The sequence below is a fragment of the Molothrus ater genome, chromosome 1, assembly GCF_012460135.2.
Source record: "Molothrus ater isolate BHLD 08-10-18 breed brown headed cowbird chromosome 1, BPBGC_Mater_1.1, whole genome shotgun sequence".
In the NCBI taxonomy this organism is placed as follows: Eukaryota; Metazoa; Chordata; class Aves; order Passeriformes; family Icteridae; genus Molothrus; species Molothrus ater.
In genome coordinates this window covers 128,437,704-128,458,683 of record NC_050478.2, presented here as the reverse complement: position 1 = coordinate 128,458,683, position 20,980 = coordinate 128,437,704, and the positions used below count along the sequence as shown (strand labels likewise).

At 35.2% G+C, this 20,980-nt stretch overlaps 1 protein-coding gene across 26 annotated transcripts in view; it reads left to right on the top strand.

Moving 5' to 3' along the window:
- RIMS2 (regulating synaptic membrane exocytosis 2) overlaps positions 1–20,980 on the top strand; it is a 448,046-nt gene that overhangs the window by 73,121 nt on the left and 353,945 nt on the right. For 13 of the 26 annotated variants that reach the window (XM_036406572.2, XM_054515961.1, XM_054515957.1 and 10 more), the window contains 2 exons: positions 13,882–14,092; positions 20,789–20,800. In XM_036406572.2, coding sequence (XP_036262465.1) covers positions 13,882–14,092; positions 20,789–20,800 — 223 coding nt within the window. The remainder of the gene's footprint in view (positions 1–13,881; positions 14,093–20,788; positions 20,801–20,980) is intronic. The other 13 variants (XM_054515962.1, XM_054515958.1, XM_036406576.2 and 10 more) reach the window with 1 other exon arrangement.

Here is a 20,980-nt window from a genome sequence, read left to right as displayed (position 1 = left end):
TGTGAATTTAAATTAGTGAGTATACTGAAGTCAAATTTAATCCTATCTAGTGATGTTGCTGCCTTCTTCTCTTTACAGTACCTATATTGAATTTTATTAAGAAAATATTATGCTGTGTGTTCTTGTTGGAAATTATTCTTTAAAAGATTAACTATTGGATTTGGAACTCCATTGTGTACATTTGCCATTTCCTAGCTGTTACAATACTAATTACCTATATACACTAAATGAATATTCTTTCTTTGCTTAGACATGCAACATTGACGAGTTGTGATAATCCTGGGATCACAACTTTATCTCCTCTGGTGATTTGTTCAGGTATTGGCTGTGATATCACAGCCATGCCTCTGCCTCTCTTTTGACTCTACCTTTAGAGGCCAGGGAAAGATGAAAGTAAGATGCAGGTATAATAAACTGCTTCTTTGGGTGTCCATATTTAAAGAAGGCTCTTTCCAAGGTTGGAAACAGACTGTTACAAAGATCCTGTTCAAGCAGCTTAGTTACAATAGGAGAAAAAGTTGGAAATACATCAGTATTGATGTTGTTTCATCTTCGAATAGTGATGTCTGGTTAGTCCTGCATACAAAAGACATAGAAAATAAGAGTGCCAATTGCTTTTGAGCATGATGGAATTGACCACGTTCTGCAGTGGGAAGGATAATAAATATTCTTTGTTTCCCCCCAAATTTTATTCCACAATGTCTACAATTAGGATAGCAGGTTTTTTACAAAGTCATGGCAGTTGAGGGTACCTCTTTGAGAAAGAACAAAAGGAAAATCGCCTAATAAAGTAGGACTTTCCTTCTGCCAGAGTCTACAAAGTTTGACTTGCGTTGAACCCACTCAGGGATTAGGCCTGCAGATATTATTATTAAAAAAAAGGAAAAAAATGGGAAAAAAGGCTTCTCAGCAATTTACACAATGGCATAACAAGATAGTAATCTATGTGCCCTGAGCAATAAAAATATAAAAAATAAAATGCATGGAAATAAGAACTACAATGCAGGAAAATAAGTGCTCGATGAGGAGCAGAACTAAGACTTATCCTTCTTGTTTAAGTGCAGTTGTGCTTATACAAATGCGAGTAAAATTTATTTATATTTGCAACAGTACTCAAGCTTTGTAGAAAAACAGATATTCACAGGATTATCAGTGTCCCTGCTCCCTCTGGTAGCTCCCAGGGCCCGCTGCTGCTGCTTCCTTCACTCTGTGGGGTTATGGGCAGCAGGCCAGCTGGTGGCCTGGCTTCGTTCTCTTACAACCCTCGTGTGTACCCAGTAACTCTGAGCTCTTAATGGTTAATTAATAGGCTTTAATTAAGAGGTTAAAGGATTTCAATATAGGATTAAATTCTGATCTTCTCTCTGACACTGATTAGTTGGGGTGGTTTTGTAAAACTACACTTATTTGGAAAACTCAAGCATTATCTGTCAGAAATAGTATTAGATTTACTACTATTTATACATTTTTTGTTGCCAAAATTTCATTTCTTTTACCAAATACTTTTCATCAAATACTTTTCATCTTAAATGTAGAAATACTGTTGCAGCCTAAACTGACATATTTTACTCCTGAGAAGTGAAGTTTGAGTTCAGTGCACTTTTACAGTAAAGGGGATGTATGGAGGCATGGATTTAGATATAATTAATGTGGGGAAAATCATTACACACCTTGTTCACACACTTACAAAAAGACCCTTCTGCAGGTGAGAACATCAGTCTCACTGAGCTCCTTCCTCATTAAAAAAAAATATATATTAGCATGATGAGAGTAATTTGTGTTTTGGCCTTACTTCCTGTTACTTTAAAAATATGAGCAGTATGGAAAATAAGTCTTCTGCGAATTGGCAAACTTTCAAGAGGCTCTCCCCCTAGAGTGCTGCTGACAATGTGGCTTCATTGGTGCTACTTTTACAGTAAGAGTTCTGACACAGTCAAAACTGAGATGCATCAGGAATAATTGCAAATTCCACTTCTGGTGGTGATTATTCAGCATCAAACATGTTGGTGTAGTTTGCTTGGGTGAAGTTGAGATAACCGTGTGTTGAGCACAACCAAGACTTTCTTACACTGGCTTTCCCAGCATTGGTCACATTTATTTCCTGTTTGTTAGAAAAGGAAAATCATCAAGATAGGAACACTCCTGTCACAGAAGTAAAAAGATAGGGGCTACTTAATAATTGAAAATGCTCATGAATGTTGTAAACAATGTGGAATGAACTCATTCTAATCATGATACTGCAATGTCAGGAGGTGTTACATTTCGGAGCCGAGACAGTCTGACCTATTATTTAGCGTGTGTTTATTTTGGCTATGTGTGTAATTGTCCAATGAAAAAGTAATTTTTCTATTCATAGTAAAGATAGAAACATTGATCACAGTACCTTACTTCTTTTGGACATTTCTAAAACTACAGTTGTGAAGTGAATGGCTTCCTATTGTAAGTCAACCGATGATCCAAAAAACGTAACCCGAGTTACTATGAGAAATACTATCTCTGCTGGAGATGCCCTTTATAAATGTAATAATGTTGCAATGTGCTTAATTGCCAACATATGAATTAGCCTCTTTTTCTGTCACATTTGGTAAATACTGTATCCCTTTAGAAGGAAATTTAGAATAAAATTAATAAAAGTGTCATTTGTGCAAACAAGTAAAATCAAAGAGAAACTGTGAAACTTCTGAGTGAATAATTTATCTAGAACAGTAATTTGTATACTTTAAATAATAAGGCTGTATAAAAATAACTTCTAGTAATTAAAATTTTTATAAATGTGCCTCAGGTTCCTTAAAACTGATAATTAATAGAATTCCTAAAATAAGCAGTATCTGCAAAAATGTAGAGATAATTAAGGGACAACTGGATTTCTAATGCTTTTATATTAGTGTAATATTTCTGCTTCAAAACAGCATTCAAGTGAATGAGGAAGAAACTTCTAACTATAAAAACCAGCATGTTTTTATCAGCATAGATACAAAAAGTAGAATGATAGGATAAAATAAGAGTAAAAGCAAACTTTTATGGGAGCCAAGTATATTTCTCGGAGTTTAGATTTCAGGTGAGAATTTTTGTATAGGATATGAAAGTTTGTTTACATCCTATCTCAACTGTGTGTGGAAAATATCACAATAGGAGTCTTGAGTTTTGCATAAAGCTCATAACATATTAAGGGTGCTGCAATAGCTGCAAGATAATCATAATTCTAGAAAATAAAACACTTTTCTGCTGTTTTGTTTTTTTTTTTTTAAAGTCACAAGATGTTATTTCCTTTCTGTTCAGTAAGGAGCTCTGACCCTTTCTCCTTTTTTTTTTTTTTACCTGGGGATCTTTTGTGGTTGATTGACTTGTAGGTCTAGAGACATTTTGATTTCTGGTTGGGATTTTCTAATAGACAGCTGCAAGAGGTGGTAGTTGAGTGTGTCATGATTCTGGATGTGAATAATGCTGTGCCTGATGTGCTTCTTTTACAGCAATATAAGGCTAAAGATCTTCCCTGTCCATTGTGCCTTTTCTTATAGAAATTAAGGACAGATGCTGGTTGTCATCAATATAAGACTGAATGTGGAAAGAAAAGTTCACTATTCCTATGCACAATTTCTGAAAACTCCACTTTGAGTTGTCCAAAGTGCTTAGCAGCAGTGGTACATGATAATACCATGGCATCAGTAGAACTGAAGATTCAAAGAGTATCACCTATTGTAAGGTGTCTCTGATGGAGTCCTTTTTAATATTCAGTAAAGCTTGAGCTCATGTTGCATTGTTACCATTAAATGAGAGAGTTCTAAAAGGTTCCTTCTGTCACTAGGACTATTTTTCCAAACTTGAAACACAATTGTATTTGAGACAATTGTTTTTTTTTTTGTATCAGAATTGGCAAAACTTTTTTATGTGAAGTTGAAGGTATCTGGACATGTAAAGCATGCAGATTGACTTTTTACATATTTTTTTTGTAATGAGTTAGTTAAAAAATTGACCATAATTATCTGTAATTTTTACATTTCCTGGAAGCCTACTTTTATGTTTTACATAGTTCCTGGAAGCCTACTTTTGCTGTAAGTTCAACTGCTTGATCTTCATTGTCAGCTGAGGTTCAGTTCTTACAGCTTCAGCACTTTATCCAAGCAGCTCCTTTGGGATAGTGTGGATTACAAACACAGGGACGAGGCCATGGAACTGGAGATAAAATATTTTTAACTGCATGAATGCAGTTGTGGAATGAACTTGGAGAGTTTCCTTGGAGAGTCAGGCACTTTTTCAGTTACAACTGGCATGGTTAATCTTACTTTAAATGAGACCTAAAATTACCTGGGAAGTGTTGGCCTTGTTGCAAGGGTAAAGAGCAGAAGGAAAACTACCAGAGTTATGTGTAACAGTATGGATTTAGCTTGCCCTCTTGATTCTTAGACATTGAAACCAGAGTCACACTGATACTTCCAGTACAGCTGGAGGAGGTAAAGAATTAGATGAAAAAATCCATTAGAGGAAAAATGAAGAGTTTGTTTGTGGAGAAAAACATTCTTAGCTGCATTTTTGATTCTATTTTAGAGTCAAATAAGAAAAACATTGTAGGAATACACAGACTCACAATGGTTTAAGAAATGATTTTCTAATTTTTTTTTTAACTATGAGCAGCATGAGCAGCTATGGAGAATGAGGAAAAATATCACAGTGTAATCACCATAATATTTGCGTGAAAGTTGTGGAAACTTCTGTTGTAACATAGGATTTTAAATAAGATCCAGAAAAGAAGAATTAGAACCTTCTAGTTTACACTGAAATAAAACAGAGTGCTGTGAAAACATTCAAAGGTGTAAAGTAGTTTCCATATGGACTTATGAAGGAACCTTACTGGTTTAAAGGTAGTTACTCTCATAACTATCAGCTATGGGGAAATTAGGGAGCTTTATCTGAATGATTTGTTCATTAAACTTTTGGAGCAATGTGGTATTGTCTTTAATTTTAAATGCCCATATTTCTTATCATCAAACAAGCGTTGGAAAAGATCTTGATAAATTGGATGTTTTACTCTATTATGTCTGTTTAAAACTTAGTTGCAACTTTCTAGCTTTATGTCTGTTATAGTTTGTTTCTTGTTTATTAAAATTCATCTTTACTGAATTGTTTATTCTACTTTTACAATTAGAAAGAAACAAGAAACAATCTTGCAATTTAATCTTTGAACTGCTGAGGAAAAGGTAGGAGCAAGTATCTGTTGTTCTGAGGAAAACTGGGAGTAACAGGTACAGCCAGGAGCTACCCACTTCCTTTTTCCTTTTTATGCATTTTGTCTGGCTTATCTCAATATCATTAAACCCATACAGAAATATGATAGCATTAATTATGTCAGTCCTTTTTAGCCTGTGTGTTCATCTTCATGTTCACTTTTTCTTGTGTTCACAGGACTATTGTACTTAGCTATTGTTCCTTGCTCCCCTGTTAATAAAGAGCATTTTCACTTCTGCTAATAAACAAAATTAATAAACAAAGGCTGCAGTTTTATTCAATACTGAGCATTATAAAGAGAAAAAAAATAGGTAAAGTAATCCTGTCTGTTTCAGGTAGGCTTTTTGTCCAGCTGGTGTGTTTCCTGTCGATTCATTTACAGTTGTATCCTCATTTATTAAGATGCAGGGGGCTTTTTTGCCCACATTCTTGCTTGTCTTTTTTTTAAATGACTTTCTGACTGTTTTAAGTTAAACTAGAGTCAGTGATGTGACTTCATCTGTAGCCAAAAATTTATTTAGGGTCATACCAAAGTAAGTAATTCATTCTGATGTCAGGAAGAATGCAATGGGAGAATATTTTCTATTTTGTGAGGGAGGTCAAACTGTGAACAAAATATGATGCAGTGTGACCTGTAAGCCTAATAAGTGGGGAAAAGAGAGAATGGAGCCAGGCCAACTTTAAGACATCATATTGGCCATGTACTTTACTTCTGAGAACAGTCTGTTATGAGGTTCCCACCAACAGAGAATATTTGGGTTCGTTCTCCAGCATGAAGCAAATGATGTTAGGTCATAACAGAACATCTTTACGTTCTTTACATCTTTATATCTTTACATCTGCTCCTTTGCATGGAAAAGAGACACTGAAAGAGAGATCTGGTAGTTTTGGATGCTCAGTAGCTCAGATATAGTTGGCTTTTCCCACTTGAATTGTAATTGAGCAGCGGCACTGGTATGAACCAAGGGCAAGATCATTTAGCAGCCACATTGCTTCCTTTCCATTCTCTTAGCTCTTTTTTGTCTCTTCAGCATTTCTGGCACAGTCCATGTAATTCACTTAGATTTAGAATATATTTATGCATTGGACTAAAAGTATATGAATTTTACAGTATTTTTCAGGGAAACTATCCAAAGACATCAAGTTCCATATGTGTGAACTTATTTTAACTCTGCGCCCTTTTTACTTGGGATCCAGACTTTGGCCATATTGAGGTGTTTTTCTTTGAGTTTTTTTTCTTGGTTTCTTAAAGGTTTTTTTGTGAATTCAGTGAGAATATGATATTGATAAATAAATACTTCGCTGATTGGGAGGCAGGTAGTATTTTTCTTGGTGTGAACAAAGTTTTTTTTTTGTAAGTAAACCTTTTACCATGCTTAGGGCCGTCTTATTCTCTGACTGGTCAAATCTGTATGCTCTTTAAAGATGTTCTGCACTTAAAATTACATCACTGTTCTTATGTGTCTCTTTCATGTTAATGAATATCACAGAATAATTAAAGTAAAGAATAATTCCTTAATAGGTTAGAGATTAGAAGACATGAAAATCATGGGTCTTTTCCTAGTTAGTTCCACCTGTAAACCAACTCAAAACATAATAAGTGAAAAAGCTAAAAATTTTAGATTTGTTTCCACTGACATTTTCAGGAGGATTTACTCTATTAAGAAAAAACGTCAAAATGAAATCTCTCACTATTTGACACTGCTGAATAGCAGCAAATATTGTCATTATTTGCTTTTAACCTTCTTTTTCTAAACAAAATACTGAAAATGCTAGGAAAAAATCTGTTAACTTTTAAAGTCAGGAAAATGCATTTCCTGCCTGAAAAAAAAATAGTAAAGTTCATTTTATGCTATATTCTTTGCTTAAATAGATAAAAATCAGAATATTTATGCTAAGTACAACTCACAGGAGAAACTATGCGCACTTCTGAGATAAGCTTGGGAGTTATTGTTTCTGAATAGATTTCTTGGACTCTGGGCAGGTAGAGATTCAAATGAATTGGATTTTATGGTATCTTTCTGTTTTAAAAGACAAAGTTTGTGAAAGTTTAGCTAAAACTGGTACTTTCAGCAGAAATCAAAGTAAGTGCTTGATGTCTAGCTCCTTTCAATATCTTAGATTTCTCCTACTTATTGTAAATTCCAGTGCATAGATTAAAAAGCAGCATTTTTACTTGACAGTTGTTTTTAAGCCCTCTCAGTTTGAAGTATACTTTTTTTATTCTAAGGTCCAAGCTTAGATATTTCACTTAGGTGGTCCTGAAGTTAAACCTTCTGACATTAGAAGATAGTTAATTTTTATTTGAGGAAGTCAGACAGTTAGAAATCCTATGTCAATTCCAATGAGACAGTTGAGATCTTGCCAGCAAGAAAGTTAAAGTGCTGTGAATTGAGTGAATGTTTGCAGAGATCTCTGCTGATATCTACGTTCTGTCAATATTTCATTTTCATTGATATGAAAGCTGAAAACTCTGAATTGTGAATGGCTTCAATACTCTAGTTGTGTTATCTGCCTGGGTATGATAACCCATTAATTTCAAGTAGAATTAGATGTAAGGTTTTTGTTTGAAGTTAGATTTGAGTCTTTGGTTGCTTAATTTTTCTTTATCTGGTAGAATTAGAGCAGAATCATAGTCTTCTGAGGAGGAGTTTTGTGTGGTGCCCTTTCTCATTTCAGTTGAATACTGGCAAAATGATCACTTTTCAATTAATAAATGTCCTATTTTGCATTGCTGAACATTGTTGGTTTTTTTTAGCTTTCATTTCTATTTTACTGCCTTTGCATACTCATATCAAAGCATAAATCAAAACCAGGTTTTTCTGCCCTTTGCACTTCATAGAGTTGAAAGCAAATGTGGGTTCATTGGTCAGACTTTGAGAGAGCTATTCTCACAGTAGTTTATGAAAAACATCAAGTCTGGGGTTTTTCTGTTAGTAAAAGTGGTTACTTTTTTTCTTTTCAACACTGCTAAGCCAAATAGTTCTTGTTGAATATTTTTCCTTATGATTCTGCTTGGGTTTATACTTCATATCTCTTGTCTGATTCCGTAAAGCTCTTGCCAATAATGTAACAACAGGAATGTTCTCTGAAGAGTGTCTCTGAACTGACCTCCTGCTCAGAACATGGTTATTGCCAAGACTCAGATAAGGCAACTGGAGCTCTTATCTGGGCAAGTTTTGAAAAGCTGGAGGCGTAGTGATCCCACAGTGTCGTGGGACAACTTTTTTCAGTGCTGCATTGCCTTCTAAATGTACGTGCTTCTTCTGATGCCCAGCCTGAACCTCCTCACAAAGTGCCGTGTTAGTGCCTTTTGCTGCTCGACTTGCATTTTTGACTGCTAGGAAGAATTTGGCTCTGTAATTTTTCTTTTCAGTAATGCTTAGATTAGATAGCTAGTTTCAGACAGGTGTTAAATCACTCCTTAGTCCATTCCTCTTCACTGGATTGAGAAAAGACTGTGATCATTTTCTTTTTTGTTGACAAACTGGACTTGTCAAATGTGTCCAATTTTTCCACATCCATCAATAGCAGGCAGACACCAACCTGGGCACAATAGTCCAGGTGCAGCCTTTCCAGTGCTAGTCAAAGGGAATAAATAACTTCCCTTAATCTGCTGCTCATACTCTTGCTAATATGGACCATATGTAATTTGTCCAATTTGTAATGCAAGCACACACATCACTGGCTCCTTGCCTGGTTTCCACCCATTGCCCATTTCCAGCCATTCCAGGGATTGTTATCAGTGGAACTCCTGTTCAGCCTGCTGTTTCCCAACCTCTACCAACACATGGGGTTCTATATGTAAGAGTAATATCCATTAAGAAGTGGGTGTAGGCAGTGACAGGTTAGCTGGCACAATTGTAAAAGCAAGCACTTCAAGAGTACAGTACAGGAAGAATGTAATATGCTACCAGTCATTGCCACCAGCAGAAAAATTGTTAAATGAATGGACTTGGCAGAACTGAAAGTGAACAAACCCTTTCTGAAGCTGGATTAAAGCCACATCCGTGGTCTGTGCCTGAGAATGTGAAATGAGGCAAGTGCTACATCTGTAATAAAACTTTGAGAGAGAAATGAGGAAATGAGAAGTGGCTTCTATGCTCACATCTGGCCTAAGCATCCTGGATTCTTTCTTAACTGTTGCCCTTCTAGTGGCAGATTTTTAGCATATTTAGAAGTTTCAGAAACATTTATGTGAGCTTTTGGGAGGTAGGTATAGTTTCAGAACTACTTGTCAGTAATTTTTTTTTAGTTTTGGTAAAATGCTGAAAGTTTTAGGGATAGTTTTGGAAGGAAGGAGAAAATTAAAATTCCTGTACAGTAATAAAATGTCAATAATAAACTTGAATTTCTTACTTGCCTTTGGCACGGATCAGGAGAGACAGACTCACTGATATTGAATTTTTGACTGATAGTGAATTTTTCATTTCTGGAAAGGTGGGCAATCAGGAAAAGCAGAATTAAATTAACTCCATTCCAGAACAGAGGAAGTATTCAAATACAGACTGTATCTTGATGCTGGCAGAGCAATCCTAAATCTTGCATAGTTGCTTTTCACAGTGAGATGTCTTCTTATGAAGTTATCTTGCATATGTTGTTTTAAAAAAAACAGCTTGTCTAGTCATGTAAGCCTCATGAGCTGTAACTTCCAGCCAATACAAGTGTGGTTCAGGGAAGTAATTCTCACAAGAACAGAACTTAATTACCAGTTTCCCAGACTAAATTTTCAGTGTCATTAGGTGTCTGTGTAAAATCACGCCAACTTCTCCTTTTCCTCGAAAATTTATAGCAGTTGTTAAAGTACATAGTTGTATTTTTGAAACAAATGTAGTAAAGAGAGACTTTGCATCAGTACAGATAGATGGTAGGTGCTATAGAGGCCGTTGCTAAAATACACTTATATAAATAGGTCATGGGTGTGCATTTCTGAGTTTTCCGCTTAAATGAGCGGTTAATTATGATTTAATATAACTATCTGGATTTACAAACAAAAAAAGTCCCTATCATGTCTAAAAATAAGGCTTTTCATTGTGGAACAAAAGTTTGACCTGAAATACAACTCTTGGGCAGAACCCATTTTTTCACTGCTAGAAAGACATTGAGGTGGTGAAGTGTGTCTAGAGAAGGGCAATGAATTTGGTGAAGGGTCTGGAGTCCCATGAGGAGCAGCTGAGGGTGCAGGGATTGTTTAGCCTGGAGATGAAGAAGCTCAGGGGTGACCCTATTGCTCTCTGCCTGAAAGGAGGGTGCAGCCATGTGTGGGTCAGGCTCTTCTACAGGTAACCAGTGGTTGGATGAGAGGAAATGGCTCTAGTTGCACCAGGGGAGGTGTAGGTTGGATATCCAGAAAAAAATTCTGCAGGGAAAGGGTTTTCAAGCATCAGAACAGGCTGTTTAGGGAAGTGTTTGAGTCACCACCCCTGGAGGTATTTAAAAGGTGTGTGGATGTGGCATTTGGGGACATAGATCAGCAGTGACCTTGGCAGTGCTGGGTGAACAGTTGGACTCAATGATCTTAGAAGTCTATTCCAGCCTAAACTATCATGGATGGCTCTTGACCTCTTGCATTAACAGAGTAACTCACTGGATATTGGGACTGGAAATTGTAGTCCTGGGATACCTGAGTTTGGCTTCAGTCTCTGAAGTTTGCCTTGGTACTGGTTACTTTCATTTCCCTAGCAAGTGAACTTCCGAGCCCTCAGGCAGCAATGACTGCAGACAGCTTGAACAAAATGGAATTTTATTTTGTGTTATGTTTTCTGAAATGTATACGTTATAAAGTTTTTGCTAAATGTGTTGCAGATACCGTGCTATTCTAAACACCTAATTATTGCTGTATGTTTTTAGCTTAAATTTTGGCTTAAACCTGTGCAGGCTAGATGATAAAAAAATAATTATCTACAGTACAGATCAAAATTTTAAAAATGAAATTCTTAAAATGAATACTCTGTATTTTGTTTTGAGTACATATCTCAGGTGGTTCTGCTTAGTAAATAGAACACATATTGTGTCTAACGGAATATTTCATAGATCCTTGTCGTCTCTGTTTAATTTTTTTCTGACAGCTATCAATACATGTAATATTTTTCTCAAACCAGAAAAAGATGTAATAAGGAACAATTTTGGCAGATGAAGTGTCTCTTACTAGAACAAGGATTTTGGAAAACTACTCTGTATAACCTTGGAAAGTTTGTACTTTAAAGGAGAAGTTATGACCTTTACATAGATTCTTGTGCCCAAGAGGAAATACAAGTGAAATTATTTCAGTACATGAGGCTTAAGATTTGGCAAAAGCCTTGTGCTTTTTATGCATCAGTGAGACTGGTAAGCAAGTAATCATAGAAACAAAGGCTGTAGATTATAAGGAAGCCACAAAACTGAATGCAGCCTAAAAATAAACTTGGAGTTCAGCATAGATAATATGCTTTAAATGAAGAATGCAGTGTTAAGCAAAATTAAAAGGCAGGCAAGGTCTCAGAGATTACATGTGTTATTGATGGAAACAGGCCAGACTACCAACTACCAATTATATAGTGTCAGTGTAAAAACTGAAATGTGCCATGTTTCCAGACTTCCAGTTTTTTCAACTTCATTCAGCTCTTGCTTATTAGTAACTTGTGTCTTGCCCCATTCAACAAAGAGCACTCAGCAGTGAGCTCTTTGGAAGCAGGGAGAAGGCAGAGGAAGCTCCTTACTCCTGACTGCCCAAATGGCTTTTAGGGCAATGCCAGCTCTGCCTTCCCTCCTGCAGAGGTCCCAGATGAGCCCCTCTCCCTGCTGGTGCAGGTGGGAAAGGGCTGAAGGTGAGGGAAAAGGGAGCCACTGCTGCTGGGAGTCCACACTGCTGGACTCAGGATTGATCTTGAAGTGACAAGAGCAGGTACACAGAAAAATGACACATCAGCAGATGAAGTAACCCTCTTTTCCCTCTTCCTGGGAAAGGGCTGGTGGCAGCTGGGAGCTCAGGCAGCAGGTTAGTACAGAGGAGAGGCATGACTCCAGCCTCCTGTCCTTCCTGCTGGAGCGAGGGAGCTGCCTGCCTGTTCCTACAATTCCTCTGTGGTCTAATGTCAAGTACATCTTAGGGGAGTTTGCCTGAAAAACAAAGTGAATCCCAGCAATTCTTGCCATATGTGTGAATATCCATGGTAAATAACTGCTTAAGTTAATTTTAACTGACTTGTGTAATACTTGTTTTGGTAGGCACCTCTGAAAATTCTGATGAAATAGTTTTGCATCATTAATTTATATGTGATCTATATAAATGACATATTTATGTTTAAGAAAGTTGGTGTCCTGGATTTAGTTCTTTTCTAGGAGATCATTTTTTGTTCTAATGATTCATGTGTATTTTTTATTAACTTAATCTCAATATTTTCAAGAAGAGTAATTCTAAGGAAAAATAAATGCCTTTTGCAATTTTTTTTTGGTCTTACTTTACATTTTTAATATTTCACAAAAGTGTTTAATTTTTTGGGTTTTGCGTGAACTTATTCAAGTAACTAAAAAATCTGCCTAAATGAGATTAGTAACTTCTAATTTACTAAACTTTAAAGTCTTGATTGCAAAATTAATTAAATTTAAACATCACTGTTCAGACCCCTTTAAATCACAATGATAAAAAAAGAAGTAAAAGTTCTTTTTTTTCCTCAATGGGTTTGAAACTCTTGTGATATGCAATGTCACCCTTCCCATCTTTTTCAGAATCTGCAAAAGCTAAAATATTATGGCTATTTATAATGAAAATTAAATTTCCCATGACATAATTTACCTTTAGAAATGGAGCTCTTGAGAAAAACTACCATTAAAGAGCATTAGATGTGTCTGTAGGTTTGGTCAGCATGAGACACTTCCCATTATCATGTATTGAGATTAGATGATTGTGGACTCAGAAACATGGATGGATTAACATGACAAATTAACGTTGCAGTTCTGGACACTCATGGCTACTGACTGCATTTGTTTCCAGTTCTGGAAATAGATGGTAATATATATGTGTATCTTAAGCAATTTTTCCTGGATTTTACATCTAATGCTGTCTTCTACTTTACATTTTACTTGAGATGAGAGCTCCTATCCAATGATATGAATGGCTTAAATGATTTATAATAATTTGCTAATATGAGGTAACTTATTATGAGCTTAAACCTGGTGATTGAAAAGTCATTGAAAATCATTTTGGAATCATTATTCTATGCAGTGTTGTTAGATAAATGAAGATAAGCTAGATCAAGAAAAGATATTTGCATCTATCTGGTGGAATTAGATAAAGGTATACTTTAAAGAATAATTAGATTTTTTTCCTCCTCTTAGCTAGTTTATTATTTAGCATCTGAGCTCTTGGATCACTTATCCTGTGTTTCCAGCTGTTGTATTTATAGCAAACATCTGGTCCCACCCTAAAGCAAAGTTTCATCTCTTTGTAATAGCTGAACTGCAAGCTCAGTGTTATCAATGTTGAGCTTCCTCCTAGAGTTAAGTTATAATGAAAAAGAAGTAATTCTTGAATGTAGCACTTCTGGAACACCATAAATTAAATATATTTGCTTTACTACAGTGTTTCTCTCTCATTTGTAAAAATGATTATGATTTAGTGACTGTGAAGTATTTGTGGGAAAAAGTAAACAGCAACTAATGATCTCTTCTCTTCTGCAGAAAATTACATCAGCAGTTTGAGATGTATAAGGAGCAAGTGAAGAAGATGGGTGAAGAATCACAGCAGCACCAGGAGCAGAAGGGTGATGCCCCAACCTGTGGCATCTGCCACAAAACCAAATTTGCTGATGGCTGTGGCCATAACTGTTCCTATTGCCAAACAAAATTCTGCGCGCGCTGCGGAGGAAGAGTGTCTCTGCGGTCCAACAAGGTATGGAGCTGTGAGGGCTGAACAGCAGGTTCCTCCTAAACTCAGGGTCTCTTACTCATTGCTTATGAATCCAAATCACATAACTACAGAAATGGATTTCCTCCAAGGAGAAATCTACTCCAGGGCCTTTTAAGATACCTGGCCTCATTTCATGTAATTTCCAATTGCCTATGAATTTGTGATTATGGCTTTTAAGTTAATACATATCCTTTTTTGACTAACAAGCAAGTAAATTTCTTTGATTGGTGAATGAGTCTCTATTTGAGAAACAGAAGTATATCTAGTGATGCTAATGCTTGCCTGGGCTCTTCTGTACAAGATTATTGTAAAATTAGTGCTAGAACATTTTATATGATAGAATGTGCTTTAAAACATTTATTAGCTATTGTACATACCACACATATTATGCATATTGATATGTACATACATATGCAAATGCTAACCTATTTCTGGGAAATAATTAAATGCACTAAGATATATTGTTCTGTATATGCTGGAGTTTATAGTATAACAAGTGGTAAACAGCCATCTGAATTCTTAAAGCTGAAGGACAGAGTAAAAAATTCAGCACAACTGATGTAATCACAGAAAACTCCTCTGAGATAGTTTTACTCAACATTTTAGATAAAATGCTCATATCTGATATACAGAATCTTTCTCAGATTCTGACAGATACTTGTAGAAGACTTATGGCAATATTCAAGAGGTATTATGCTAGTCTTTTTTGAAAATATGTATTTTGTAAACAATACAATTTTATTATTTTAATGTTTATTCATGTGATATTTTTATATAATTTAGTTCCATAAGTCATTTTTTTCAGTAATATGCTCATTACAAATACCATGCATTTGGTAAATATTATCTTTTGTAAGGTAGGAGACAATAGTATGCATGTTATGTATTTCTTGCCTAAGATTGAAAAGTAGGTTTAAATAACAGACTGAAGTTTTTGATTAACAAAGTTTAAAATAATAAAAATTATAAAAATTTAATAATAGTTCCTGATAATTAAAATAACTGAGATTATGTCTAAATGTGTCAAATCGCCTTGGTTTCCATTAAGGTAACTTAAAAATGCTGCCTTCAGTACGTTTACAAATTTTATTTGTTTTTTTTTTATAACTGACTAAGTCATGTTGCTAGTAATAAGAGAGATAATTTCTGTATTCATTTAGACTGATTACAAAAGCCAATTAGGACAGATATTTGAGTCATTATGCCTACATCCTTAGAAACATAGCATTAGGAAGAATGCTTCATTTCCTAATGACACATTCTGATAGACCATTTAGATTCTCCTTGAGATGGATCATTTGAACTTGACAGATAGATATGTCTGACTTCTCTTGACAGATTTCCAGTGAGATTCTTCCACAGAGTCTTAGGTAATTCCTACTCACCATGCTCACCACAGATAGCTTTTCTTACTGTCTAACCCAAATCTGTCTTTCAGTAAGTCAACTTCTCCATTCAGTCTGAGACTGTTCTGCAACACTTCTCAGCTGGCATTTTCCTCTATTCCTTCTTTTTGCTAATTTAGTGTGAGGCTTTCCTCCACCTCATTCATTTTTGTTCTAGATAATTTATGAATAAGGTGAACAGAGTATCTCTGAACTGATCTCCTGTGAGGCTTTGCTGGTGAAAATTTTGCTTAAAAAACCCCTGATCATTTATTGCTGTTTATTTTTCTTGTCCTTTCATTAATTAAGTTTTCTCATGGATGAATTTATTCCTATTCCATGGCAGCTGAGATTCTTTAAAAGCATGTAATCCCAACTGAGCAGTAGGACTAAGTCCCGTTTTCTTACTTTCTCTGTGACTACTTGAAAGAATTCTAATACATGTAACAGATGTGAATTCCCTCTACTAAATCCATTCTGACTTCTCCATGTTTTATCATAATTTATTCATATGCTTGCTAATTTTTGTGTGTTTGAGTTTCTAGAAATCCGTCCAATGTGGATGTCAGACTCAATTGTCTATTCTTCAATTGATATAATGTTGAAATTCCTTAGAAACATTTTGGTATTTTTTCCAACTTTTATACTTATCAGTAAAAGACTCAATTACAGTTACTAACTATTTTAGACTGGAGATTTTTCACGCTAACTATAATTTAATTTAAAAAATGTTATTTTTTTGTTGACTCACTTTATAGCTTCTCTTTCTGAAATATTAGTTCAAGATATGTCCTCCAGTTTATTCTGCATAAAATAATATTCTAGAGTAAATACCTTCCTAATCACTGTGAATATGGACAGAAAAGATCTAATCCAGAAAGACTGTGGCAGTCTCCTTGCTTTATGCCTACACTGATTATTCTATTAAAACTATTTTGGTCTACCAGGATTCATTCTTATCTCTCTTCTTTTCTGAATACAACTTCAGTTTCTGGAAAGATGACTTCTATTAACTTCCTATTTTAAATTTGCTTTTTTTGGTCTCTGTAGACATTATATATATATGTCTGCTTTGGACCTTATATAAGGTGATACTTATGCTGTCTGAAATGTTCTTTGGTGGATCTGTTTGAGATCTTCATAATATCAAGTTTCAAGCTAAACTTTTGCCTTTTACTCCAGATTCTCCTCCTAAATTGTTTAGTACAGACCAGTATTAGCAGCATGCACCTCAGATGATGGAGAATTGCAAAGAATACTCCTCTTTCAAAGGTCTCAAGGCTGACTACTGCTTACATGGTTCATGGCCATGAGTAGGAGCAAGGAGTGGAAATGTTTTGACAGTTGTCAGAGCATTAGATTAGGATTCTCAAAATGTTTGAATGATTTATTCCTTTTTCAGTTTCATTTAAGTGCCTTAAATATATAGGCATTAGCATTCAATTCAAGCTGTACAAAATTATCATTATGTGGGAGTTCCTTCTAGCTCAAACAAATAAAAATGATAATGGTAGCACTTCTTCTGTACAATTTATTATCTTGGTGAATGGTTTATTTAGCTAAATGGGGATTAAATTTCAAGGGAGTAAAAAAACCTTGAACAGTCATCTTTTATGTTTATGAACACTTTCAGATTGATTAAAATTTAAATAATAAATCATGTGAGAGCAAGCAGTAGTAATTCTTAGTAATAAGAGTACCACTGAAATATTAAATATACTCCTGTTCTTTTTTTTATTATATACTAATTTATATAGGGAAATGCACATTGAATGAGTCAGTAGACAGCAGAATGAGGTTTATGCAGGTGAGAAATGTAAATGCTAAAATACAGCCTCCAGATTTGATACAACATTTTGTGCAGCAAATAGAAATTTTAGGACCTCAGAATGGCAGTTCACTAAACCAACCTTTTACTTGTATAGAAAGGAAGCAATGCTTGTCCTGAAAGTTAACCTAATCCATGCTGAATACCTTCTTTCAGGGTATTTGGCAACTTACTAGCACTTGGAGCTACTGAAACATCCTTATTTCTTTGTCTTTGAAGAAGAATAGTAAGAGATTTTCAGTCGTTTTGTAGGACCCAAAAACAACATGGGAAACGTGCAAGGTGTAAGTAGGGAACTTCTCTCAGTTCCCCTGGTTCAGTGCAAGCTTTGTGTTCTGATTATTTCCCTGGGGTTGTTTGATTTTGAAAAAAACAAGCCCTTTACTGAATGATTCTCACTGCTGGACTTGCAATGTGATCTGTATGGAGTTGCAACACGAAACTGTAGCATACTTGTGACAATGCATAATCATTTCCATTCTGTTGAGAATTAGCAAGAACCGAAGAATTAGTCTGTCACAGTCAGGTTTTCCAAGTCACTAGGATTTGAAATACACTCCATGGTTTGTTATTGCATACAAGTAAGTTGGTCTTTAGGAGATGTGGTTTAAGTTTGTATTTCTCTACAAAAGATGCATAACACTGCAAACATGAGGAAAGGATTCCTCTAAACAGTAGTAAACTACTGTTTTGAACCAAGAGATATTGCTCCTTTCCAGTCTGTAAATTTACTTAAAAACTACTTTACTTGCAAACGAATACCTAGCAGAACTAATATTCAGAATCTGCATTTCTGTTCTGATTCTTGGGATTCTCTTGATTGTTAAAAACCCCTGTGATTTTAATACAAGCTTTGTGGATATTATCAGTCCTTCAAATGACAACTGCACAAACTATTTCTGTTATTAGTTTTATTTATTTGAAACTATTTACATTTGATAGCTCTTTTGATCTCAATAAACAGCAAATGATGATCTCAATTTCAACAGAGGCTTCATGTTTGAACTCTTTACTATAAAGCTTTCATAAACCTTAGAGGTTGTTATGATCCTGATACAGTGAAGAAATTTTACACATTTTGCACAGTTTTACCCAGACTTATAATTTTAGGCAATTGAAATGAGAAACTACAGTCTTGAAGAGTAGTTTTGGCTCATGCAGTCCGATGCCAGATTGACCTTGTAATAGATCTTTTAAAAAAAGGATAAGGGATAAATACTGACTCATTCTAGGCTTTTTTTTTTTTTTTTGAGTATAGGATGGGTTATTTTGTTAACATTTCTGTGTGAGTGAATACTCATGGAGATAAGGCCTTTCTCCTTAAAACCACTTTTAAAATATACCTGCATTTTCATGTGGAACAGGACAAATACCCCTGTTCTTTGAAAACTGAATTGAATGATTTCTCTAATGTCTTTGCTATTGAAATGCCTGACTAGGCTGTCTTTCAGATTCTCAATAACGTTATTGCTTGCAGTGTATTGCTATGAACTCAAGAATGTGTGTGTGGAGGAAGCTGAGAGGCTGGAAGAAGTCATGGGTGTTTCGTAAAGTGTGATGGCATGCCTTGAACTTCTTCACATATCTTTACATTTTGTAACTTGTTTCTGAAAAGAAATTCTTTTATCCTGGACATTATTCAACATAGCTTAATTGTGTGAATTAAGTCTTGGTTACTGTTATGATCAAAATATGAATGACAGTATTTTGAATTATATTTATGGATTATAATTGTCTTGGATAGTAGAGTGTATTTCTTCAGAGGTGAGGATGAGAAATCGAGGCTGTAGATATTTTCATACAAAATGTCTCTGAACACGACTTTCTTTCTTACTGCAATGGGACAGGAAACCATGCTAGGAAAGTATGAGACCACCTGGTACTGAGCAGAAAATATGTCTCTGCAGAGTGATAATGCATGGGTGTCCTTTGATTTAGATAGCTTCCTATGCTATTTACTATTTGTATAACTGAGAATACCACTAAAACCCATAGCATCTTTAAAATGCTTTAATCTTTTGCCACTGATCATAGGATCATAGAATAAATTGGGTCAGATGGGACCCGTGGAGGTTTTTCTGGACCAATCTCCTGCTCCGTGCAGGATTAACATCAAAGTCAGATGAGGTTTTTAGGACCTTGTTCAACTGAATTGTAAAAACCTCTTAAGAGAGTGAATCCCAAACCCCATGAGACAACCTCTTTCAGTGATTAACAACTCTTGTGATTTTTTTTTTCTTACATGCCATACAATACCTTAATTGTTACATTTTATTTCCTGTGCATCTTCAAGAAAATTGTCTTTGTGTTTCCTATAGCTAAAATTCAAATAGTTGAGGGATGCAAGTAGTTCCTGTCTTCCCACATCCTTCCCTATCCCAGCCTTCTTTAGGCTAAACAAGCCCAACTCCCTCAGCTTCTCCTTGTATATTGTGCGTTTTATTGCCTGACTGTGTTGTTTGGCCTCTGTTGTATTCTCTCCTGTTTGTTTGTAACTTTAGGATTGGAGGGAACCTAAGCCTTCTCTAAGAATTACATGTTATAAAGTTACATTTCATACAGGTATTGGAAGAACAAATTAATTGTCACCCTTTTTTGGTAAACAGTTGTATTCCCAGCACAGTCAATGCTTAACCAAGCGCCTAGATTTAGTCTCTGTATTTCACTCTGCATGTGAAATTAAAATACCAGATAAAAATCACCATTCTTCATTCAGTAAAAGAGGGAATATTTTTGACTAAAAGTATTATTTTTTTTCTAAAGTATTGTTCCATTTACAATTTAGATAGCTAAGAAGACAATTTCTTCGAGGAAAATAGCCAATAGGAATGTTTGTATATAATATTGATGGGTATGAAAAGGAAAGTATATGTGTTATAGACCTGGCACGACATGCAGTAAATACTTGTGACAAAGTCTGTCTCCTTGTGCTTTATAACTCCAGGATTTTACAGATCTCTTGAGTGACTAACATGCAGTTTTGCCATTTGAATACCCTCAAATTGTCTGTAGTAAACAAACATGCTTAATTTCACTGAACTCTTTGCAAGGGCAAAGGATTGATGAATGCTAATCATTTGCAGTATTGGGATCCAAGGTATGAGCTAAATGCTGCATCCTTTTGATGACAGGACCCATTCTTTTGTGAACATAATTCAGTTATGACTCACAAATTATTTTTATGAAAATTACTTCCTTTGAGCATTTTTCTACAATTTTTTATTATAAGATCGCCTCAATTTCACTCATGAGAAGATCATGAAAATTATTAAAATTACTTATTTTCACCATATCTCCTTCACCACTAGGGAAAATAAGAAATATATAGATTACGTCCTTTGATATTTATTTGTTTATCTTACTAAAAAATTCTAGTACTTTTAAAATGGATGTGACTCTTTCCTTATTTGTGTTTTTTTTTTCCCCCTGTCCTTTCTTTCTTGCTTTCGTGGATATGAACTCCAGGAGGACAAAGTGGTTAGAGCCTTTTTTCTGTTTAAAATTCTTTTCTTTTATGGTTGAATTATTTCCTGCCCTACATTTGCTCTCATTTACACAGGTGTAATTCCCACTGAAGGCAAGGGGAATTACTGTCATTAAAATGAAAGCAATGCTTGGCATAAAAGGCTTAACTGTTTTTCAAATGGCTTACTAATA